The following is a 25,992-nucleotide window of genomic DNA, read 5'->3' as shown; positions in this document are numbered from 1 at the left end:
ATCCATTCCAGCTCCTCTTGTTTCCTTTCTAACAAGCCAACTCTCTTCTCTGATTGGACTCCATTATTGTCAATGGCCAGTTCCTTACTACCAATTAGTTGGTCTGGTCGGGATTCCAGGACATCTGTTACAGGCAAAGAACCCAAATTAGTATCTAAACCCAAATGGACAGGCTTACCTGGAATTAGCATAGGTGGTTGCATGTGGACCGGCTACTGGGTATCAATTCTTGAAGTCAGGGCTAGGCCCTTCCCCTTTTCCGGACTCAACTGTGGAAGTGGACTAGGTACAACCAATACTTCCTCACCCTCTACATTCAAGAAGGCTTCACTTCTCTTTCCCTTTGCGTAATTCCTTTTGTAAGGCTCCAAGGATGATTCCCGTCTCTCTGGCCTGATGTCCTGACTAGGCTGCACATATGGGATGGACTCGTCTATTGGTCGGGATGCACTTTGCCTTACCTCTTTCGGTGTTCCCAACTCCACCTGTCTTTTGTATAGCATACCCAGATTGGGAGAGATCTGTTCTCCGCTGCTAAGGCTCACTCTTCTTTGCGTTTTGATAGTACCAGAATCTTGCAGATCCGTCTCCTCCTCGAGGAATAACAGTTCGGTGTTTAAACTACCCTCTTCCAATATATCTCTTGGCTTTTGGAGATCGATACTTCTCAAGCTAACAGTTTCTTCAAAATCTGAACCGGAAACAACAAAATCTTCATCGTTTGTCAATCTTTCCGAATCAGAGTCGAAGACCTCACTGCTCTTCACACTCCTGGGATTACGACGATCCTGTTCCTTAATTGGCAACTTCTTCAAGGGTCTCCACTGTAACGAGCTGGAGACTTTTGCTGAACTATCTTCTTCACCTAAGTAAGCATTGTCTTCAACAAGGTCTAAATCCCGCCGTTTTCTGCTTCTGGTATTCCGCCTATCCAAGGGTAAATGGTTTTCCTTCTCGGTCGGAAGCCACTGTAGCGACGAAGTGGCCGAACCTGCAGCTGGTGCACGGAAATGAGAGGAGGGGCTAAAAGGAGAAGAAAATAGATAGTTATTACCATCTATTGGAGGCTCCCCCTTCCCAAGCGCACGTGACTTAAGTGAGTCACGTGCCCTCTTTAAGTGAGGCTTGATTTGGGCCGACTTAAGAGGACACGGCCCACTCTTGGTTTTTTTAACAGGCCCAACACATTTTTGAGGCCCACGTGTGCTAACTAGCACGTGAGGCTCAAGTTCACCCTTTTTTGGTTCGACCTGGTCTGAAACTTTTAATCTTCCTTCACAACTTAAATTTAAAATCTCCCTCTTACTGCCTTTAACTATCTGCGCATAAGAAATACTGCACTCCTTACTGATAGCTTGCACTCCACGTCTTTGACCACCCATCTGCCCCTTCTCTTTTAAAGTCTCCAGTTTTTGCTTACCCAAATCGGTGAAAGACTGATCAGCCTTTGAGATTACCACTCGCCTTGTTCCACGTAGGGCCTCTTCTTCTACCTTCTCATCCCCTTCCTTGCGAGCCTCCCTCCATAGTGTAGCTTCTATGGAGGAGGCCAGCCAAACTGAGTAGAAGCAACCTTCCACGTTTATCTCCACTTTTCTGGGAATATCTTCTGGTTTCATTCCGTTCAATAGCAGAGCTGCTGATCGAAGGTCCCCCCAAAAAGCTCTGGCAAGCTTACCACCACATAACAGTGCAATGGATGCGGCCACTTCCTGTTTCCACAAATGAAAGGGCAGACCAAGAACTTGTATCACCACCCCATCCTCAGTGAAGAACTCTTTAGAGTTAGATGAAAAGTTCCACTTAGATATTGTAATCACACCATAATCAGATTGAAAACTGATAGCTGAGAGCTCTAACTTATCTTCAGTCAGATCAAGCACGGCTTTATTGTTCTCAAAAGGTGTTAGAATAAACTTCCCTTTTAACTTCAGCTGTAATACGAGCAGATCTGTAACTCTTCTCCAGTTGCTAACCGGATTTTTAACTTGAACCACATATTTATCTTCCCACTCTTCTCTCCTGGAATAGCCAACCAGTCTGTTCTGTCCAAAGGCTAGTAGCTCTTGGACCTGATCTTCATCTTCATTTGAGAGTTTGATGGTTTTACCATTCTCCTTTAGTATATCCAATCGCATGTAGTGATGAAAGTCTTCCAGTATTCCATTGATTTTCTTCCATCCAAGACCCTGTCTACCTTCAGGAAGGCAGACTAGTTGCCTCCTTCCTTTCCCATAGAATTCAGAGAGAGCTAAGTAACCCCCTTTACAGTTTCTTCTGCATTCTACAACATACCTCTTCCCTTCTTGAGTTCTCAATTCCTTCCAGTTTCTTTGTTTACCTTTGAGGCATGCTTCATTCACATACTCCTTGAACCAGTTAATCACTTCCATACCTTGCAGCAGCACTGTGGCCTTCTTTCCTTCCCTAATCTTCAAGCTTGCCCCACCTTTGTTTTTCAGCTCTTCAAGCAGAAACTCCTTGGCTTCGAACTTCAGTATTCTCCTCCACCGTCCTGCAGCCACAAACCCATCCCCTCTCATTTCCTCCTTCCACATTGTATTCATGGATTTTGCTACATGCTTATGTCATGTCCCCCTGAAACCTGGTTTTAGACTCTACTATTCATCTTATTGATAAAGAATAGATAGATTCTTGAAGTTTCTAAGAGCATTATGCTGAATTCTAATGTTCCTATTCAGTTCTTGGGGGATGCCATCTACACTGGTTTTTATCTTATTAACAGAGTTCCATCACGAGTTTTAGACATGAAAGCTCCTTTTAACCTGTTGTACCCTGATAAAGACCAATTCACCATTCCCCTTAAGACTTTTGGCTGCACTTTTTTTGTTCAAATCCTTGGACCTCACCGTTCCAAATTTGATCCCAAGGCAACCAAGTGTATTTTTCTTGGGTATGCACAAAATCAAAAGGGGTATTTCTATTATGATCTTGATTTTGGGACTTGTTTTGTGTCTATGGATGTTACCTTCTTTGAGGATGACCCTTATTACTCTAGGATTTTTTCTTAGGGTGAGAGTGGTGAGTAAGGTGTTTTTGGTCAAGAAGTCCCATTGCATATTCTTGTCACTAAAGGGGAGTGTAGTGAGAGTGGCTGTCAAAAGTGCAAGGAATTGAGGGTGTTTCATAGACGATGGGAGAAGCAAATTGGTTCTAGTAATGAGCAGTCCAGGTCACCTCCAATTACTTTTGTGACACCAGATTCATGTATTACACTCATTGTACCCATAGTTGTTGTAGAAGATATGCCTACCACTACCATTGAACCTCAACCACCCACAAATGATCTTGACCTTCCTATTGCAATATGCAAAGGGAAATGTTGTTGCACCTCATCTACTGCCCATTGCATCTCTCAATTTTTTTCTTATGACCACCTCTCACCATCATTTAAGTACTTTTTAGTGTCCATTGTTGTTGTACCCATTCCCAGAATAGTGCAAGAAGCCCTGGTAGTACTTGAGTTGAAGGAAGCAATGAAGATAAAGATGGATGCACTTATCAAAAATGATACTTGGGAGCTAGTAGATCAGCCAAGAGGGAAGAAACTAGCTGGGTGCAAATGGATATTTACAGTGAAATACAATGCAGATAGCTCAATTGAAAGATATAAAGCCCGGCTAGTTGCTAAAGGATACATAGACTTATGGTATTGATTACATAGAAACCTTTGCACCAATTGCCAAAATGAACACAATTAGAGCGTTGTTGTCACTTTTTTTTTGATAAATGAGTGTTGTTGTCACTTGCTGCAAACTTCTCATGGCCGTTGTTCTAAATGGATGTTAAGAATGCCTTTTTGAATGGTGATCTACAGGAAGAAGTATACTTGCCTACTTTGCTGATAAAAAAAAGGATACTTGCCTACTTAAAGAGGTGTCTAGGCAGACTCTTCAAGAATAATGGTCATATGAAGATAGAAGTGTACACTAACGCAAATTGGGCTAGCTGTGTGGATGATGGGAGATCTACCTCGGGGTATTGTGCCCTTGTTGAAGGCAATCCTGTTTCTTGGAAGATTTAAAAACAAAATGTTGTTGCTGAAGCAGAGTACAAATCTATGGCTAATGGGGTGGCTGAAGTGTTATGGCTAAGATCACTATTGTGATGACCAGGTTGCTATTAATATTGATCATAATCCCATACAACATGATATAACTAAACATATTGAGGTAGATTGACACTTTTTTAGAGAAAGAGTTGCCTCCCAAGAAGTTTGCCTTCCTTATGTTGCCCCCGATATGCAGTTTGTTGATCTCTTCACCTAAGCAAATATCTATTCCCAACTTGAGGGAGAGTGTAGAGAAATAATATAGTAATCTATTTGGTGCTACTCCGTCATATTGGTTATTTCTTTATTTACTTTTTTTAATTCTGTTTGGGCCTTGTTATGGATCTGTTATTATTTTTCTTTTGGGCCTGTTGTAGTTACTATTTATTCTGTTAAGTAGTGTATTAGGGGCAGGGTCATTGTAATCTCTTTTATCATAGAAACCTATAAATATCATATCTGGGCGGCAGAATCATAATAACTGCTCCCTTTTTTCATTCTTCTTCTCTCCTCTTCTCTTCTTCTCCTCTCCTTTCTGTTATTTTCTTTTCTTTCTCTATTTTCTTGCAGAAACTGAACCACAACACAGTCCGAAGGTTGTTAGTACCAGCCATCTAACTCTTCTCACCCCTGAGGGTCCTTAGTTTCTGTAGAGACTGGGCCGAATGGGCCCTAATACTTTTTTTATTTTAAGTAGTGTTCTGTTTATATTTTATGTGTCAGTGGGCCTGTTAACTTGTTTTGTTTTCTTTTAAGTGTTTTATGTGTTGGTCGCCCACTTAAAGGGCAAAGATGTATTAAGTCTAAGTTAAGTGGGACTAAATAAAAAGAGAGAGAGAGGAGGGAATCCATCGAACTCTCTTCTCCTTCTCTTCTTCTCCATCTTCTTCCTTCTGCTGTAATCACTTTTCCCTGTTCTTTTTACTGTTGTAATCAGATTTGAAGGATATATTTACATCTTGGTATCAGAGCAGTTTCTTCCCTTTCTTTTCCCATACACCCTTCGATTAGAAGAGTGTATGGAGAGATAAGTTTCTGATCAATCAGAGGACTGTTTACCTAGTTGGTAGAGGGTTTGGAGAATTAGAGTCTAGCCGAAGAGTGCCAAGAAGTGAAGCTGTTATCTTTCTACCCAAAACCCTAGCCAACTAGAGAGATTTCAAGTTATAGGATAAGGAGAAGGATTGGGTGTGGCGCTTAGGGCTTGGGAGGTGTCTTTTGATTCCCAGAAGGGGGTGGTTGAGGTTTGAAGAAGGTTGGGAAGCTCTGGTAGGAGTGGCTGCCTCTTTTCTCTTTTTTCCATTGAGCTGGGTGTAGTGAAACCCTAGTTCTTGAACCTTTTGGTATTGGGCTGGCCTTAGTTAGTCCCATAAAGATTGAAAAATTAGTTTTTTTTTATTATTTATTTATTTTCATTTGATCAATGGAGCAATCTAGAAGTGAAATGAAGTAGGTTCCAGTATCTGAGGTTGGTCTAGCATATTACTTTTTGGGTGGAGTGACTACACTTAAACTAGATGGAACCAATTATCTAGCCTGGGCACAGTCTATACTGGTTTATGTTTGTAGTAGAGGTAAATTGGGGTATCTCACAAGCAGTAAGGAGAAACTTGTAGAGACGGACCCTACGTATGAAAAATGGATGTAGGAGAATTACGCAATGATTGGATGGTTAGTCAACTCTATGTAGCCTCACATAAGCCAACATTGCCTTTGGATGACTTCAGCCACGGAGATTTGGGATAGTGTCATTGAAACATATTCATAGAAGTTAAATGTTGCGATAGCCTATAAGTTGAAGAGTGATGTGAACAATCTGAGATAGGTGGAGAAGAGTGTAGCAATTTACTACTCCATGTTTAAGTCATTGTGGTAGGAGACAGTTGTATGGGAGGGCACTGAGGATGCATAGACATTTAGAAAATTGGTAGAATGAAACCGGGTGTTTGAGTTTCTTATAGGAATCAACCCTAAGTTCAACATTAGTAGGCATGATATTTTGGCCAAAGATGAAGTCACCCTTGCTCAAGCATACTTTATGGTGAGCAGTAAAGAGAGTAGGTGACAAGTACATCTACAAGGACCACCTTCAGAACACTTTGCAAATGTTTGGATAAAGCTAAAAGGGTCGGCTGAGAAGAAGGAAGTGATATGTGAATATTGCAAGAAACCGAAGCATACTACGGACACTTGTCGGAAACTCCAACTAGAACTTCTCCCGGACAAGTTTCGGAACAACAGTAACAACAATTTCAAGAAGAGTGGTAAGACAGGGAAGCCTAAAAATGCAAGTGTTGCTACAGTGCCTGAAGGCAGAAATAGAGAAAGTGAAGAAAAATCGGCTATGGAGCAGTTGGTAGTAGTAAAGGCAGAGTTTGAAAGGTATGGGAGGTTACTTAATCACTTGGAGACCATTGTTGCAGCATCCAACCCTTCAGGCAACACCTCATCATCCGCATTTGCTCACTCAACCACACAGGTACTTGTGCTTCTGCAAATCATGCTACTATTTCAGGTAATCATAAAACCCCTTGGATTATTGATTCTGGTGCATCAGATCATATGACCAGTATACCTAACCTCTTTTGTTCATATTAGCTCCTCTCTGATAGAGAGAAGATATATCCCTTGTAGATGGGTCTCTTGCTCCCATCTTTGGCAAAGGAGATGTCAAAGCCTCTGAGACTCTTGTTTTATCATTTGTTCTCCATGTCCCTAAACTTAATACCAACCTGTTTTCTGTCAGTAGCTTGAACAAGTCCATGAATTGTAGCATAACCTTCTTTCCTACTCATTGCGATTTTTAGGTCCTGAAAACTTAGAGGATGATTGGGAGTGGCCATGAGGCGAATGGAATATACTTGCTGGACACACATGGTAGAAGTCTTGGACCACCTAATGGAGTTGCTTTGGAGTAAGTTTTGTTAGAGTCTATTGATCGAGTCATGTTACGTCATTTATGTTTTGGTCATTTATCTTTTTCTGCTTTGAGTCATTTGTTTCCCGACATGTTTAAAGGACTATCTCTATCGAGTCTTCATTGTGAGTCATGTGAACTTGTGAAACATTATAGACAATCTTATCCATTGAGTAATAAAAGATCTATTTTTGCTTTCCATATTGTGCACTCTGATGTGTGGGGGTCATATCATTTACCTACTATGGGCGGTTATAAGTATTTTATCCTCTTTATTGATGATTTCTCTCGTGATACTTGGATTTACCGAGATCCTGGGATAAGTACCAACTATTGTGCAAAAGTTTCATGAACTCATTCTTACCCAGTTTAACACTCGGATCAAAATATTATGATTTGATAATGTTAAGGAATATTTTGAGAAGAACCTTTTTTCCTACCTTGATGCCTTTGGGGTTATTCATCAAAGTTCTTGTTCCTACACTCAACAATAGAATGGAGTGGCAGAAAGGAAGAACCACCATGTAGTTGAGGTTGCTAGAAGCCTCCTTTTTGCATCTCATGTTCCTACTAAATTTTGAGGGGATGCTGTCCTTACTGCTACATATTTTTTAATTAACCATATGCCTTCCCTGGTTCTAGGTTTCAAAATCCTTTTTAGCCTTCTCTTTCTAGATGAGGATCTCTTCTTTCTTCCTTTCCGAGTTTTTGGGTGCACCTATTATGTGCATGTTCAGAACCATCAGAGACACAAATTTGAGTCTAAGGCAAACAAGTGTCTTCCTAGGATATGCCTTCACGTAGAAGGGATATTGTTGTTTTAATCTGGTTCGTGGCACCTACTTTGTCTCCAAGGATGTCACATTTGCCGAGTCTATTCCTTTCTTTGGTACTTCTCCTGAGGGGGAGCATTCTGAGGAGCTGTTTGCTATGTCCCTAGCTATTCCTATTGATTCTTCATTAGCATCATCTACTTCTGTAGCACCTCCCATTGTGTCTACTTCACATGTTCCTGCAACCCCTTCTCCTCCTGCTCATCCTCCCACGTTTCCTTCACATCCTATTGTCCAAAGGTGGAACCAAAGACAGACTCAGGTATGGGCAAGTTGTTTCCACTCCTTCAATAGAGCCTTCTACACCTTCCATCACTACTGAAGTCACAAGTTAGCTTTCCTCTAACCCATCTACTATCTTTCCAGATCTTGACCTTCCTATTGTCCTTTACAAAGGCAAATGGAAGTTTACAACACATTGTATCTTCAAACACTTGTCCTACAACCTTCTTTCCCCAGCCTATTATTATTTTCTTGCCTCCGTTTCTACACATGTGATTCCTAAGTCCGTACTAGAAGCCTTATCCAAACCAGAATGGAGGGATGCTATGATGACTAAGCTAGATGCTTTGCATAAGGACCATACCTGGGATATTTTGGACTTGCATGAGGGGAAGGAACCAGTTGGTTGTAAATGGGTGTTCACTATCAAGTATCATTCTATTGGTATTGTTGAGAGGTTTAAGATTCAATTGGTTGCTAAAGGTTACACTCAGATGTATAGTATTGATTATCTTGAGACCTTTGCTCCTGTGGCTAAAGTGACTTCAGTTTGAGTTCTGTTATCTCTAGCGGCTACTTTTGATTGGCCCCTTCATCAATTTGATGTAGAAAATGCCTTTTTGAATGGAGATCTACATGAAGAGGTCTATATGTTTTTACCTCCAAGAGTTGTATGGGAAGGAAATGCAAGGGAATGTGTGTAAATTGAACAAGTCTCTTTATGGTCTCAAACAGTCTCCTAGAGCTTGGTATGAGAGATTCAGAGCTGCCCTTGTTTCTTTTGGTTACATGTAGACTCAATTTGACCATACTTTATTTGTAAAGAGAAGTAATTCCTTGGTGACCTTTTTGATTGTTTATGTTGATGATATTGTAGTTATTGGTAATGACACCAAGGAAGTGGTTAAGCTCAAAAGGTTTCTTAACACTGAGTTTGAGATAAAAGATTTGGGGGATCTTTGATATTTCTTGGGAATTGAAGTTGCTAGATCTAAAGATGGTATTTTTATTTCTCAACACAAGTATGTCCTTAATCTCCTTGCAGAGACTGGCAAACTTAGTGCTAAACTGGCCTCCACCCCTATAGACTTAAATCACAAGCTTTGTTCTATTGATGGTGAATTGTTGTCATATAAGGGAGTGTTGCAGAAATTGCTTGGGAAGTTGCTATATCTCTATATGATTCGGCTAGATATCTCCTATGCAGTGAGTGTCATTAGTTAGTTTATGCAATTCTCCTAGAGATACACATTTAATAGCTGCAAAAAGAGTTTTATGTTACTTGAAAGGCACTCTAGGGAAAAGTATCCTATTTTCCAAGCATGGACACATGAAGTTGGAAGCATACACTGATGTTGACCGGGCCGGATGTATTGATGATAGGAGATTCACTTCAAGATATTGTGCTTTGGTAGCAGGGATTCAGGGAACATTGTCTCATGGAGGAGTAAGAAGCAGTCTGTGGTAGTTAGATCTTTAACTGAAGCAAAGCATAGGGTAATGGCATATGGAGTGTCAGAATTATTGTGGCTGAAGATCACTTTTGGGAGAGTTGGGTATTGATTGTGAGAAGCCAGTGATGCTCTATTGTGACAATCAGGTAACTATCAACATTGAACATAATCCCATCCAGCATGACAAAACTAAGTATATAGAGGTCGATGGACACTTTATACAAGAGAGAGTTGCTTTAGAGGAAGTTTGCTTGCCTTTCATTGCTTCAGAGGAGCAGTTGGTTGATCTCTTGACCAAAGGTGTTCCAAAAGGAAAATTGATTCACCATATATGCAAGCTGGGCATGATTGACATCTATGCTCAACTTGAGGGGAGTGTAGAGAGATTGGGCTGAATGGGCCTTAGTGCTTTTAAGTAGTGTTCTGTTTATATTATATGTGTTAATGGGCCTATTAACTTGTTTTGTTTTCTTTTAAGTGTTTTATATGCTGGCTGCCCACTTAAAGGGCAGAGATGTAATTAGTCTAAGTTAAGTGAGATTAAATTAAAGATTAAGAGAGAGAGAGAGAGAGGAGGGAATCCATCGAACTCTCTTCTCCTTCTCTTCTTCTTCTCCATCTTCTTCTTCCTTCTGCTGTAATCACTTTTCTTTGTTCTTTTTACTGCTGTAATCAAATTTATTTATCAGATTTGAAGGACAGGTTTACATATGTTTCCAAGGCTGCAACTGTCAAAATTGAGTTTGAGCACCTCTAGATTAAGAGGGGACCAATCTACCATCCTTTGTTTTCGTGTACGCCATAGTTTTCAAGGCGCCAAGGCGAGGCTAGGCGACTCGGGGGCGACTACTCGCCTAGGCGATGAATTTTTTTATATTAAAAAATAGATCTTAGGGTAGTTCCCTAGGTACCATAACCATATTTCTTTAATAATTATTCATGGTTTTCATAAGAAAAGTATAAATTTCATATTAAAGTATAGAAAATCAACATATTCATGAGAAGAAAAGGAAGAAGGAAAATGAAATTCAAAAAATATAGGGGCTGAACCCTTATTTTTGTTATAGGAAAAGAAGAAATAAAAAGTATTGGTAGTAGTAGTAGTAGTAGTAGTAGAAGAAGAAGAAGAAGTAGAAGAAGAAGATATGGAAGAGGAAAATGTGCTGATTAGATAAAATTTTTAGTTCTTCCTTATGTATTGGTTCAGGTTTTTAAGTCTTTGAGGGTTCAATACAGCATTTAGCAATGTTTGTGTTGATTAAACCCTAATAAATAAGAAAATAATAAAAAGAAATTAGTATATAAACACACAAAATGATTATTTTAGTTTAATAATGTCTATTTTATAATTATAATCTCAAAAAAGAATGAATAAAGAAGTATTTTATAGTAAGAAGTAGAAAACTGTTAGGTGATTGGGCGAGGTGAGCCTCAAAGGGCGCCTTGTCGCCTTGACAACTATGGTGTAAGCTGAAACTCTGTCACCACCTGCCACTACCTAAGCAGATCATTGATATAAACCCCTTGAAAAGCTCCACATATCACAACCCAGTGAGCTACCCTTACTTTTGTAAGTTCAAACACTTCCTCTACAGGTTTGCATTTTTCTTCAAAAATCTTCGCATTTCTTTCACACCATAAAACCCATAGAATTGCACTGCGAATGCATTGCCAAACAATCTTTTGTCTTTGAGTGGAGCCACCATAAACATCTGATTTGAATGGATCTACTACTGCACCTGGTGCCACCCAAGTTTTTCCAAACAGCAAGAGGAAAAGCTGCCATAGTCTAGAAGCATAGGGACATTGTAACAGCAGATGGTTAGTATTTCCCCCGCTCTTCAAGCAAAGAGCACACACATGAGGAGAGAGAGCCCAGTGTTTCCATTTCCTTTGGAGCCCCTCATGGGTGTTGATGATTTGGTTAACAGCCTCCCAACAAAAAACCTTTACTTTAGGGGGAATCTGGCAACACCATACCTCTTTAACTAGGAAAGGTGGAGCTTCTGTAATGAGAAGTAAGGATTGAAAAAAGGAGGCACACGTGAAATAACTATTTGATTGCAAGTTTCAACATTATGCGTTGCTTACTAATTTGATATATTACTAATAACTATAGAGATAATATTGGTATTGATTGTTATGGCATTTTTTAGATAATAGTTAAAAAGGAAAATTTATTAAGAAAGAAAAAGAAGGGAATGCAAGAAAAGTGATAAGATATCACCTTTGAGCATACACACATGTTCCGAAATCTTTCCCTGTAACTGACCCGATTGCCCTCCCATCCATAGCTACAACACTCCCCTCACATCTATCTCCACCTCTTTCTTATCGCCAATTTCCTGTCTCTTTGCCTCCTCCCGACTCCTCTTAAAATCAGAAACTTTTTCAACACAAGCGCTTCCCCACCTCCAACTTTGATTCCTTCCCTTCCCTGAACCTCCTTCAACCTCCCACTTGAAACTTCCTTTTCTGCTGGAACCTCTACTTCGTGTTTTTTTCCAATTCGTATGCATGCTGATTGGCATATTAAACTATGAAACTAACCTAAGATCATGGTTCGAAGTCTCGGTACTCTCAATGCACAAGTTTTGCATATTGAGAGCTTTGGGTTTTCCAAACTATTATTGTTGTAGTTGTTATTTTGGTCTGACCTTCACAGTGGACTTGTCACATCATCTTTTAACCTTTAAAAATGTTCAAACCCCCAAATTCCTTTTATAAACCATGTTTGTGACCCTTAGATACAATATGATACACCTGATACAGGGTGTATCATATCGATACTTTGAACCTCACCTAAAATGTATTTTTTTTAATGTTGTAAAATTCTATCACTAGGTGATGCCTAGTCAACTCTAGTAGGTGCTTCACTGTTGCCTAGATTCGCTCAAGTCTGCTTCTTAGATCCAGGGGCTAATTTTTGGGGTGTAGTCAAATTACAATTTTGTAATTGTTAGAGTCCCTTTTGACTTGTTTTTCCTTGGTTTAATCTTAACACCTGAGTAGATTGTAATCTCCTTTTTCTTTTTAATGAAATTTGCTTTTTACTATTAAAAGAAAACTACGATTCAAAATGTAATGGAGGTTAGTTCCATATCTAGTCCACCCCTCACAAGACCCTGGGTAGTCAGGGCCAAGATTGGGAAATGGCTCTTTATTGTTATGGCATGCATCCGAAAAATTAAACTTGATTGCTGGTAAATGGTTGTTTTTGTCCTTTTTTGTGTAATCAGACACTGAGCACTAATGACCAACAGGTTTCAGCTGAGATGGATTTTTCTTGTGACTTAACTATGTGACTGGATTGCTGCAACATTTGTGTGCTGGTCTGCAATCCTAGATTTGGTCATGCAGTCTGATCTAGAAAAAGGGCTGGAAACACATACTGCAAGATGCTGTCTAGAGAAAAATACAGGCAGAAATATATTCTTGCATTATTATAAACTTGGGTTGAAATATGAAGTTTATGAGTCTAGTATATCGTGTAATGTGCTAAACCTAGCATCGATTTAAGATGATTTCTGTGGGTGTTATTGGTGTTTCTTGTCTTTACATATTATTTAATTGTGGATGATTTTCTGATTTCATTCTTGTCAGCTGAAACACATCCTGCAAGATGCTGGCTAGAGAAAAATATGGGCAGAAATATGTTATTGCATTAATATAAACATGGGTTGAACTATGAAGTTTATGAATCTAGTATATCGTGTGCTAAACCTAGTTTCAATTTCAATTGATTTTTGAGGGTGTTATGGTGTTTTTTGTCCTTCCATATTATTTGATTGTGGATGATTTTCTGATTTCATTCTTATCTGCTGAATTTGATGCCATTATTTTGCCTTTTCACTTTGCATTGAACCCCCCCTTTTGTTCAAATAATTTGGTAATGGATGTTTATTATTATTAAGCTCAACTTTTTCTTTATGAATGAAGAATATCAAACATCAATTGAAACAATTCTTTGCCCAATGTTCAGGTGGCAAAGGAGAGTGCTGATGTCATAATACTTGATGATAATTTCTCCACAATTGTGACTGTGGCCAAATGGGGGCGTTCAGTTTACATAAACATTCAAAAATTTGTTCAGTTTCAACTGACTGTTAATGTGGTTGCCCTAATAGTTAATTTTTCATCTGCATGCTTGACAGGTAAAAGCAAACCCATGCACATATTTACCATTTCAACCTTTGCAGTCTCTTTTTCAAGAAAGTCTATGCTTGTGATCTCTTTTTAGTTTCAATCTTTTATTTTTTTGTCCTTTTTTTTCTGAACTTTTGGTAATGAATGCTCCAGGGAATGCTCCTCTCACAGCTGTTCAACTTTTGTGGGTGAACATGATTATGGATACACTGGGAGCACTTGCACTTGCTACCGAACCTCCCAATGGTGAGTTAATGAGGAGATCACCAGTCGGAAGGAAAGGGAATTTTATCAGTAATGTGATGTGGAGGAATATCTTAGGACAAGCCTTGTATCAATTTGTTGTCATATGGTATCTTCAAGCACAAGGAAAACCATTGTTTCATCTTGATGGCCCTGATTCTGATCTGGTTCTGAACACACTGATTTTTAACTCATTCGTCTTTTGTCAGGTAATTTTAAGCTGTCTCAATGCTTTCTTTTTATAACTTTTCTGAACTATGTTTCAAGTAGATTCTTGTCTTTGGGTGGTAAGCCAATGTTGTTGAATGCTAGATAACAGCAGCAGTTTGATTACTTTTAGTTGTAACACTATTTGGTGGTTCGCCAAGAGGTGGTTATTGTCTTCCATCACCAATCTGTTTATCTATTTGGTATCTCGTTGCTAGCCTTTTGCCCAAAAATTATGCTAATGATGGACAGGGCCATGATACTGGATACGCAGAATGCAATGAGCTGCAGTGGAGCTATAGTATATAGGTTTTCATTTTCATTTAAAATCAAGGGGCAATTTTGTGCTGCAGGTACAGATGGCTGAATTGAGACAGCTAGGTGGCTGGTCATGAATCAGTCTTCAACAGGTCAGGGGGGGGGGGCAAATAAAGGTGAAAACCAAAATGATTGGTTAGGGTAAACTTAGGGTTCAAGAGGTCAATTAAATTTAGCAAGATGTTGGGTGATTTTAATATTTTATAGGTTTTAGTTAGATATCGATCAAGGCATCTCAGTAGGGCTAATCAGATAATTAGGGTTGCAAATGGATTGGTTGGGTTGGATGCAGGAAGGTTTAAAATATTGATATACATGATAGAGAAATGTTGTGTATCATGTGTTTTGACCAGTGAATCCCCTAAGTTTTAAAATATTAACTTTTTCAGTTTTATATTTAGATAAGAGATAAGCTTGTTAGGATGAATCCCCTAACTCTCAGCATTTTGCATTTTGGTGGCCATCTATACTGATACGATACATGTCAATACTTTGAGCCTTTGAATGCAGGTTGAAGGCTAACCCATCCACTAACCACCTACATCCATTTGTAATCCGAATTTCTAATATCTATATGGATAATGGGTTGCAACCTACTTTGACCCACTTACCCAAAGTTAACAATTCTCTTTCTCTCTCTCTTTCTCTCTCTCTCTCTCTCTCTCTCTCTCTCTCTCTCTCTCTCTCTCTCTTACACACACATGCAAAGTGCAAAGAATTCTTTCATAGATGGCATAATCAAGTTGGGTCAACCTATAGACCCAATATTGATCAGTTAGTGATTTAAAAGGCGTGCCTAGGTGCACACGTGAGGCGCAATTTGGGGTATGTGTCTCACCCAGGTCCTAGGTGCCCCTTTCAAAAGGCACACGCTTGATGCGCCTCAGCCCAGGCTTGCACCTTTTTAAATATTTGTGGTTTTTGCCTCTTTTTGAGTCTAACGGCTGGGCCAGGGGCTCTGCCCTCGGACCCCTGACCACACCCCTCAACCCAGGCATGGGCCTTTTTAAAATTTTGCGCACCGGAGCTCCGAGAACCCCCTATTTACTAATGTTGTTCATTTATTCATTCCAATAAAATATCTTCTTAAAAGGCAATTAAAGTTATAAAATCATTATTTTTCATGTGAGAAATAAGAATTTCAAACCCTAACATAGACTTGTTCGGGCTTGCCTCGAGGGACGTGGTACAAAGGCTACTCATAGAATCAAGAATGCAATATGTTTTACATCACACTAGCTACTTGAAGCAATGCAATTAAGGATGTTTATGCAAAAAGAGATCATGGGTTTTACATGCTTGAAAATGCTTTATATCTTTGCTTTTATTTTTAAATTTTCATTTCAATACGCTTTACATGTTATGTTTATGTATTTTAATTTTAGATAATTGGTTTTTTAAAACATTTATTTTAAAATTTATGTTTATATTTTTATTAACATTATGTTTAATATTTTTTTGAATTTTTTCGCATTTTTTAAATTTTTTGGCATTTTTTTTGAATTTTCTGACTTTTCTTTGATTTTTTAGCTTTTTTTTGTAGTTTAGTGCCTTTCTTAAAAAGGCATGCGTCTCACCTTGAACCATGCACCCTAGGTGCAAATTGGCCCTTGCGCTTTTAAAACACTAGATCAGTTAAAAAGTTCCAAGTCATGTGTTGTTTGGTCTCCTAATCCTAAAGGGATTTATTTTTCTTGTGCTTCCTTTTTCTCTCGTTTGTGTTCTCCTTCCTTCCAGCTTTATCCCCTCCAAAGTAATTTGGTGTAGACCTTTTCACCTTAAAGTTGGTGCGTTTTGTTCGAAAGTTTTCTATGGGAAGATTAATACTTCGGATAACTTATAAAAGAGAAGGCCTCTTCTTTGCTTGTCTCCAAACTGATGCATTCTTTACAAAGCTAATGGAGATGATTATTATTGCATACTAATCTCCTGTCCATTTGTTACAGGTATTTGGGAAAGGTTTTTCTCTTTGTTTGGGTGCAGGTGGACCTTGCCTTTGGTGCTGAATAGGCTTTTTGACATGTCTATATGGCCCAAGAGAAGGGGGAGAGTTCTTCAGATATGTACTAGGGCAGCAATGGTTAGAGACTCAGAGGATTAAGGGCCTACTTCATTAAGCTGAGCCATCTGTTATTGTCACTGTCAATACTGGGACCATTCATATGGCTGTGAGCTTCTTGGCCATCTCAGATTCTCATGTGGAAATGATGCTGCCACAGTTGTCCAATCGGTGGGTTCTGGGCAATTCTAACAAGGCTGGATTTTAGTCAAGTCTGGAGTTTCACAACTACATCAGAGGTGGTTGTGCCAACACTGGACATGGAGGAGACACCATCATAGCTATCAATGACAAGGTAGTTTCCATAGCAACTAATTGAAGAGGTATCGATGGCAAGGGTTGGGATTATTCATCAATCGCATAGGGGCATCTGAAAATGCTGCCTTCGTTTACTATGCTGGCGTCACGGAGGAGGGAGACAAAAAGCTGTAGAATAGATCTGTTTGAACCCTAAACCTAAATGATGACCCTATTGATACCCTTGACCCAACTGACCCTAACTCTATGTGACCCAAATTGGTTACTTGACCAATATGGACTTGCCTGTTAAATGGTTGGATTTGGATGGGTTGGGTGGGTCAAAAATTGCCATCCTTAGTTTTGAGATTTGAAACAGAAAACAGCTGCTGGAAACAATGCTTTAAAGTGACAAATTGAATCTTGCAAGTCTGGTCAAAGAGGGTACAATTGAAGGGAAGAGGTAATGTAGCTGGACTGTGTAAGCATAAGAATCGGAAGCCCAAAGTAGCAATAATAATAAAGTTGAGAAATAAAGAGAAGGTGGAGATTAATGTGCATCAAGGGTTAGAATGCATAAAATCTCCACCAAATGATGGAATCTCTCCAACAACATAGCGGCAATATAGCATACAAGGAAGGGGTCTTATGGAACAGATATGTAGGCGAAAGAAGGATTAAAGGAAAGGTGATATGAGTTCATTATGGAACAGATATGTGGATTGAGAGAGAATTTTGGCAAGAGGAAACTAGCACAACAGAAGGGAGAAACAATAATATCTCATTGGCAGAGTGGGAAGTATTGTTTAGAAGGACCAAGGGGGATTGGGTATAGGAATTATCGAAAAGAAATATTAAGGCCTTGTTAAGGAAATGGTTATGTAGGTTGCCTATTGAGAGAAAGAAGTTGTGTCATAGAGTGGTGGTGACTATTCATGGGCTGATGACTAATGGGTGGGATGCTGGCTTATCCTCAAGGGCCTTGTCATTTCCTTGGAAGGGTATCCACAATATTCTTTCCTTATTCTTTCCTTGTTCCTAAATTCCATCATTTACGATGTTTGCTCTGGAAATAAAATCCTCTTGAGAAGACTTGTGGGCAGGGGAAGTCCCTCTTAAAGACCGTTTCTCCTTTTTTTTTTTCAATCACTACCTTTAAAGAGGAGTATATATCTAAGTTTGTTTTAATTTCATCTTCACATGTTGGCTTGATTGGGATTTGGGTTTAAAAAGAGGTATTAGGGACTTACCCTACTGTCCTAAACTTGCTAAAATTCCTGGAAGGGGTTTAGTCTGATCCTCAAAACCCTAATGGTCGTATTTAGTCTTCTCATCTAATGAATTCTTTCTCATGTACCTTCTTTTGAGTTCTTTGCCCTCCATCTACTTTGTGCAGGCCTTTCTTGTAAAAAAGGTTTGGTGTACTCCTGTTCCTTCCAGGATTAAACCTTTTTGTTGGGAGATGTTCCATAAGAAGATCAATACAATGGATATTTTTAGAAGAGAACTAATTGGTGCATCATTTGCAAAGCTAATGGTGAGACCTACCATTACTGATTTGTTGTTCATTTGTTATTTGTACTTGGTAATGGTTTCTCTCTTTATTTGGGTGCAAATAGATGCCTCGTTATGATGTGCCTAGCTCATTCATCTTGTCAACCTTTACATGGCCAAAGAAAAGCGGGAAAATAATGTGGAGAACTGGAGGTGCACTACTGCAGCAATTATTAGAACAATTTGGGAAGAAAGAAATACAAGAATCTTCAAGGAGCAAGAATGAAATAATGAGGCTGTAATTGAGTGCATTGCTGTAAGGGTAACCTTGACAATTTGGGACCATCTGGAACGGAAGGTGTCTGTAGAGATGAGGGAGGCCAAGTAAGGGCATTGTTCTTGGGTCCAATTGGAATTTGGGACTCTTTAAGAGCAGAACTACTGGCTCAGTGGCTGTTATCCAAGGGGTGCAGATGACAAAGGATATGAACTTTAATAATTAAAAGAGGATTCAAAGTGGTGATCAGTTGGATGAAGAACAATGAAAGAGTTTTGTGGTGCTACAAAAATGAAACTCGAAAGTTTAATGGTTGACAAGAAATTCTCAAATAGAAATTCAATGGGTACATAGGTCAGCTAATAGCATTAATGGTGCATTAACCAAACAAGGGGATACTAGAGAAGAATTGTATTAAGCAAAGTTGTAAAGTGTTGATGTAGTTGGGAGAGTGGTAGATGACCTAACCTCCCCTAGGGACATCTACGAGCTTTGTAACATTTTCTGTTTATAACTAAAAAATATGAGTTGTCAAAAAAAAGTATCTCACTGGCACTGACCAAAGCAAACGTCGACTTGTACAATCAATATACCAAAGTATGGCACTTGCAATACTGTTTATAGGCTGCAGCATGGTTAGATAGAGTTGAGGCTTCTTAGTTTTTCTTTTTATCAATAAAGAAGAATTTATTAATTCAAAAGATCAAAGCAATACAAGCTTCCCAAAGAGAGGCATGAGTTGCGTCCTCTCTAATAACAAATGTTAAAAAATAAAGCAAGTTACAAATGAGCCCAAAACAAATGCTCCCTATTTACCCCTTTCTTGGAAAACAATCAACCAAGGCATTAGCCGCCCTTCCTTGTATTCATATTCTATGTGCTATTGAATATCTTGATTCTTTCTATAGAACCAAATAATAGATTTTGAGTCTTTCAACCACCCCACCACTACTTTTGAGTCTCCTTCCATCAGTAGCAATTCCATACCAAGCTGATTTGCAATTTGAACTCCTTGAACATCTACTAGTAATTCAGCCCTTATAGAATCTCCAACTCCCAGCAGACCCGAGTAAAAGGATAAAATATTCCCAACCTCATTTTTGAGGACCCCACCTATTCCTAACGGGCCTAGAATTAGATTACCAATACTACTTCCATCAAAGTTTAGCTTTACAAAGCCTTCAGGGGGAGGTGTCCAACTTTCCAAAATTCTATTCTTCTCTGGAAGATCAACTTGCCACAAATTTCTCCACAAATCATCAAAGAAAAATTGACCGAATAGTTCTGAAGTTTTTAACCATTGGATAGCCCTATTCATCACATGATCCTTTATCTCTTGTAGCCTTCTCTCTTCTTGGAAGATTCTTGCATTCCTTTCTTCCCATGTGGTCCACAATAAAGCTGGTCTATCACACCTCCACATGAACCTTCCTTTTTTTAGGCCAAGCAAAGGTAGAACAATCAAATAGCATGCCCTCTAGTGGCATATTCCACCTGCACCCAAATAAAAAGAAAAGCCAAGCCCATGATTCTGTAGTAACAGAACAAGAGATTAGTAAATGGTAGGAATCCTCATTGTTAGACCTACAAAGAATATACTAATTAGGTATGATACACAGGATATGTCATCTCTTTTTAAGTTATTAAAAGTGTTTACTTTCCCATAGAACACTTTCCAATAAAAAACACTAACTTTAGGAAGAACAAGCCTACAAACTTCCTTAACAGAGAAACACTGAGGAGGAGTTTTTTTTTTTTTGTTTTTTTTTGATCAGTAACAAGAAACTTTATTAATAATATGAAACTATGTGAAACTTTAAGTACAAAGGGGGGGAGGTAAAATGTCTTAACTCCCCACCAACAGAATACATTGGAAGAAAGTCAAAAGTTAGCCCAAAATATAGATTCCCTATTCACCCCTTGCTTGGCTAACCCGTCAGCAAATGAGTTAGCAGTCCTCTTCATCCAGCTGTAATGCAACACAATATCCCTACTCAGCTATTTGAATTTTTTCTTCTCATTGTTATAACTCCACAAACCACTGTTTTCTTCCTTTAGCCACCTAATCACCACCTCTGAGTCACCTTCAAGGACCAAACATCTGATGTTCAAATCTCTTGCTCTTTGGATACCTTCCAGGGCTGCAAGAATCTTAGCCCTAAGAGAGTCTCCTTCTCCAATTGGGCCTGAGAGCATGGCAGTGATAACCCCATCCTCATTCTTGAACACTCAATCCCAGAAGGCCCTGGATTCCTTAAGCAACTACCATCAAAATTCAGTTTTATGAACCTAGAGGGAGGAGGGGACCAAGAAGGACTACGAGTCCTCTTACATAGGGCAGAGGAAGCTATCTCTTTCCAATATCTTACCAAATCAGCCACAGAATAACCTGAGAATAGCTCCATAGTTTTCAGCCAGTGGGTACCCTTAAAAGTATTAGATCTAATAAGTTTTCTAGGGTTCTTTCCTTGTCTGAAAATATTTGTGAGTTTCTTTCTTCCCATAGGGACCAACACACTGCTGCCCTAATGCTTCTCTACATAATCTTCCCTCTCTTCTTCGGCCATCTGAAAAATGAAGAAGAGAACAAGCTTTGGACGCTCCCCGGGGGAATCCAAATACACCGAAAGAGGGAAAAAGCCCACTCCCATACTGTTTTAGCGACCGAACAAGTAACCATAGGGTGGTAATCAGTTTCTCCATCAGCTTTACAGAGAGTACACCTATTAGGAAGTAAACAAGAATTGGGTCTCTTTTTCTAAAGTAGGTCATTTGTGTTAATTCTTTCCAGGAAAGTTTCCCAACAAAAACTACCAACCCGAGGAGAACATTGAGGAGGAGATTGGCAAAGGAATTTAAAGAAAGAGAAACAAGAAAAGACCCTTTGGAAAGTAGAGACCAAACCCTTTTGTCTAGTTTTGAGGGATCCACACAAACCTTACTAAGGGTACTCAACAAATTGGGCAAGGAACCAATCTCCTCATCCCTTAACCCTCTATGGAAACCAAAATCCCGAGTTGGGTCCAAAGGATTTACCAAGGTGGAGATAAAATTGGACACGACCTCATTTTTATACAAAAAAGATGGAGTATAGGGAGGAAAAAGGGTCCTTTAAAGCACGATCCCCAATCCAATACCCTCCCAAAGCAGAACAAAATTCCTAGAACACACATCATACTTGACACACCTGAGAAACTGGGGAAGAATATTGTGAATTACCTTCCATGGTGTTACCAACATGACCCGATGAGAAACACCGACATCCCAACCACTCTCTAAACAACCATGAATACTTGCCACCACTTCACTCCACAAACTTCCTCTTTCCAAAAGCCACCTCCACAACCATTTTCCTAATAATGCTGCATTCTTTTATACCGTATTTCCTATTTCTGAACCCCCTTTTTATTTTTGCACACAATCTCCCACTTAATTAGATGGTCCTTCTTGCTTTCCCCTAGCTCCAAAGAAAATCTCTCATAAGTTTCTCTAATTTCTTGGATTCTTTAGGTGGGATCCTGAAGACAAAGGGAAAGTAGGTTGGCAAATTGGCAAGAGTAGCCCTAATCAATGTGGTACACCCTCCCAAGGAGATATAGTTCTTTTGGAAGGCCGGTCTCCCATTCACTTGAGATGGCGGTGGGAGATATGTTGGGTTCTGCAAGGCTGCAGGTGGAAGAAGAAGACTCCGGTTTGGTGGTTCAAGGAGGGACAAATGATTGTGAGAAGGGGTTGGGCGCTAGCCAACTCAACGGTTGGGGAAGAAAAGGGGAGGGTAGGTGGAAGGAAGAGAAAGTGGTTTATTGATTGTGGAGGGGGTGATAAGCAGGAGAGAATTTATAATAGGAGACTAGTGGGTATTGCTATGGCTGCTGAAGATGAGAGAGGGATTGAGGTAGGAGATTGGGAGAAGGGTCTAGAGGAAAAGAGTTGGGGCAGGAAGGAGGAGAAGAGGGGGAGTAAGGTAAAAGAAGAAACGAGTAAGTGGTCTATTGATTGTGGAAGGGGTGATAAGCAGGAGAGAGTTTATAATAGGAGGAGGAGACTAGTGGGTATTGCTATGGCTGCTGAAGATGAGAGAGGGGTTGAGGTAGGAGATTGGGAGAAGGGTCTAGAGGAAAAGAGTTGGGGCAGGAAGGAGGAGAAGAGGGGGAGTAAGGTAAAAGAAGAAACAAGTATATTCCGAAATGGAGAGGTGGAAATAAGCAAGTTGGTTGAGAGAGAGGTGAAAGTGGGGAAATCCCTGGGCCTGTTCTATTGGGGAGGGGAAGATTTTGCGAGGAAAACTTTTGAGCAAGTTAGAAAGGAAGAGAAAAACAAAAAAAAAAAAGAGGAAACAATTGAGAAGAATAGAGGTTGGGTTGAAGAAGGGGGTGAGGACATGTGAGGAGTCGAAGCCTAAACTTGAAAAAGAACTAGGAAGAGGGGGTAAGGATGAGGGTGAGGATGGATCAAAAATAGCAGGGAAGGAAGAACAGTTTGGAGTGGCTTCTCTTTTTTCTACTCTGGATTCTTTGGAATGGAATGGAAGAAATAGAAGATGTTTTGAAGATAAGTTAAAAGTTTTGAGGTCCTTACAACCTGGTCGGAATATGGTGGTGGTTTGAGTATCGGTGCCTTTAGATTTGGATCAAAGTAGCTGATCAGATTTGGGGGAAATCTTTTGGAATGTCCTCGAAATTCAAGATTGTAATTCTGATCATTTCTCTGTTGTTTATGTTGCTCTTTTGTATTGACGAGGTGTAATCTTGTCACCTCTCGGATTGTATTTTCCTTTTTTGTTAATGACAAATTTCCTTTTACTCTTCAAAAAAAATTTTTCTTCCACGAAGCTAATCTCTTCTCAAAATTTTCTACTACTGGGTTCCAAATACTTCTCAAAATGTTCCTAGGGTTGGCTCCTAATGGAAGGCCCAAATACTTCAAAGGCCAAACAGAGATAGAAGACTTTAAAGAAGCTGCAATAGCCTCAACTTTCCTATGCTCTATATTAGCACCTGCTATGCAGCTTTTGTCCAAGTTAATTTTTAGATTAGAAAGCCTTTCAAACCCACCTTATTAACTCTTTTAGATTCCCTACCTTTCTGACATCTGCCCCTTAACAAAAAATAATTATATCATCTGCAAACTGAAACTGTGTAATTGGAAAATCATTTCTTCATAATCCCCAACTTCTTATCAAGTCCCACTTATTAGCAGACGAGATCAACCTACTAAACACGACGGTTACTTAACTGAACAGAAATGGTGAAAGGGAGTTACCCTGCTTAACACCCCTAGAAGCTGGGAAAAAGTCCTTCACCACTCCACTAATCTCAGGACTGGTTGTTCAAAAGTTCAAAACTTTTACCATATATCAGTCTTAAAAAGATATAAGTTGAAATGTTTACGGCAAATCCCGACTTGTATGAATTGCTGTTCATAATTGTTCAAGTAATGAGTTTTCCATTTGTAACTATGCTGGATGTAACTTGAAATAGGGGTATCTTATTTTCGTTCTTACAGGTTTTCAATGAAATAAGTTCCAGGGAGATGGAGCAGATAAATGTTTTCAAAGGCATACTGAAGAACTATGTATTCGTGGCTGTACTCACCTGCACTGTTCTCTTTCAGATTATAATCATTGAGTTCCTTGGTACATTTGCAAATACATCTCCGCTCACTCTACCACAGTGGTTCCTTAGTGTGTTCATTGGATTTCTTGGAATGCCAATTGCTGCTGTCATTAAATTGATCCCTGTGGGATCTAAATAGGTATTCAAACCTTTTTTTTTCAACATCAGTTAGATTGAATTTTAAGAGTTGTATTAATGATAAGGTTACAGTTTATCTCCATAGTCCTGTAGGTGGTTGAGAAACAAGCTAGTTCTAATTTTTCTCGATCAAATTATTTCTCTTCTTGAGGATGTATTTTGACGATACATATACTATTATCCATTTGGTGTGTAAATTTCAGATATCCACCAAATATTAGAAACCTTCGTTATAGTTGCTGTTCTAACATATAAATACCATTTCCAATTTCCCCCCTTATATTATTGATGTTTAAGTCTTTAGTATAATACCCTCTCATAAGTCATATCCATCAACTTTTGATTGATCAAAAGATTCACAACATCAGGAGTCGTTGAGCCACCAGATCTAATAACGGTAAAAAGATGCCATCTGCATTATATCTTCATTTTTACAAGAGTTTCACTCATCTTTTTTCCCTTTCATTCATGTTCCTACGGTCCAACTTCTCTTTCCACCCCTATTCTCTTTCCAACTTAACCCAGCTCTCTTATATTGCACTTAAGTGTGAGCTTTGAGGCGGTTTGAGGCATAAGCCTCAAATTAAAAATTTAAAAACTATGAAAAAGATAAATAATTGAAATTTTATATAATTATGTCACTTAAAGTAATTTTATATAATTACTTGAAGTTAACTCAATAATACAAAACAAGGCAGGAGGTTTGTGTCAGATTGGGCTAACGCCAGCTGGGATAGGGCCAACCTTGGAGCTAAAAGCAAGCATATTATTAAGCCAAAGTCATTTTTAACCAAACCTACTCTAGATGGTAGATACCAATCAACCCTACGGATTTGATTCTCGAACCACACTTATAAAAGGTTCACATGCCAATGATCTAACTAGGCAAATAGGAGTAACGGTTGTGCCATTTAATGATCCTGTTTGTATAATTCCAGTACGAAGGGGATGAACTAGTCTTAAATTTGAAATAGGATATGCAGAAGAGGAATTATTTCACCAAGACTGTTCAGAGGTAAAAGTCGGAAACATTCAAATGAGAATAACAAAATGGATCTAGATTCAATATATCTGATGACAACATAGCAACATGTATCCAAGCAGTTCATCACCGCACTTACTATCCAAAAGTGAAACTAAAACAAAGCAGCACACCTACACTTCTGAGTCTCTTAACCTCCCACAAATCTGCTGCCCCACATAGTTGAGAGTTTGAGACAAAAAAAAAAAGAAAAACCATGGGTATTAGTTTTAACTTAAAGCTACCGCCTCATGTATATTGAGGCAAAAGGCCAAACGCCTACGCCTCGCTAAAGCTGAGGTTTACGCCCCTTGCTCTGAGACCGAGGCTGCTGAGGCCAGGCGAAATTTGGCCGCATCACCTTGAGGTGTACGCTTCTCACCTCACCTCAGCCGCCTTTTAAAACCATGGCTACTAGTTTTAACTTTTAAGTGATAAACATAAATGGACATTTTCCTATCCAATAACTATAATAGAGAAACGAGACCGGGACAGGAAGTTGACTTTTAAATCCTTGCAGGTTTGGTCCGGTAATGCAGTAGGGAAGACGATTAAAAGCAATGTTGTATGACCGAGACCGGACTAGAAACCAGAATGTTCAACGGGTCATGGTTTTACCAGCTAACCAGGCGGTCAGCTGTTGAACATGTGAAAATCGTCATCCAACTGGGACATTGATTCCCAGTTTTTACGGTCCAATCCTCCAGTCTTAGTAAAGCAATAAAATACCGTTCGACCT

The 25,992-nt window shown here is 39.3% G+C and overlaps 1 protein-coding gene across 2 annotated transcripts in view; it reads left to right on the top strand.

The window, feature by feature from the left end:
• The window catches only part of LOC104590643 (calcium-transporting ATPase 10, plasma membrane-type-like), a 44,533-nt gene extending 20,025 nt beyond the window's left edge, over positions 1-24,508 (top strand). For both annotated transcript variants that reach the window (XM_010249361.3, XM_088894136.1), the window contains 3 exons: positions 13,481-13,652; positions 13,798-14,096; positions 23,985-24,508. In XM_010249361.3, coding sequence (XP_010247663.1) covers positions 13,481-13,652; positions 13,798-14,096; positions 23,985-24,233 — 720 coding nt within the window. In that variant the 3' untranslated portion in view covers positions 24,234-24,508. The remainder of the gene's footprint in view (positions 1-13,480; positions 13,653-13,797; positions 14,097-23,984) is intronic.
• The last annotated feature ends 1,484 nt before the right edge of the window (positions 24,509-25,992 follow it).

Source organism: Nelumbo nucifera, chromosome 1 (assembly GCF_055504915.1).
Source record: "Nelumbo nucifera cultivar China Antique chromosome 1, China Antique-T2T, whole genome shotgun sequence".
Lineage (NCBI taxonomy): Eukaryota > Viridiplantae > Streptophyta > Magnoliopsida > Proteales > Nelumbonaceae > Nelumbo > Nelumbo nucifera.
This window is presented reverse-complemented; position numbering and strand designations above follow the sequence as displayed.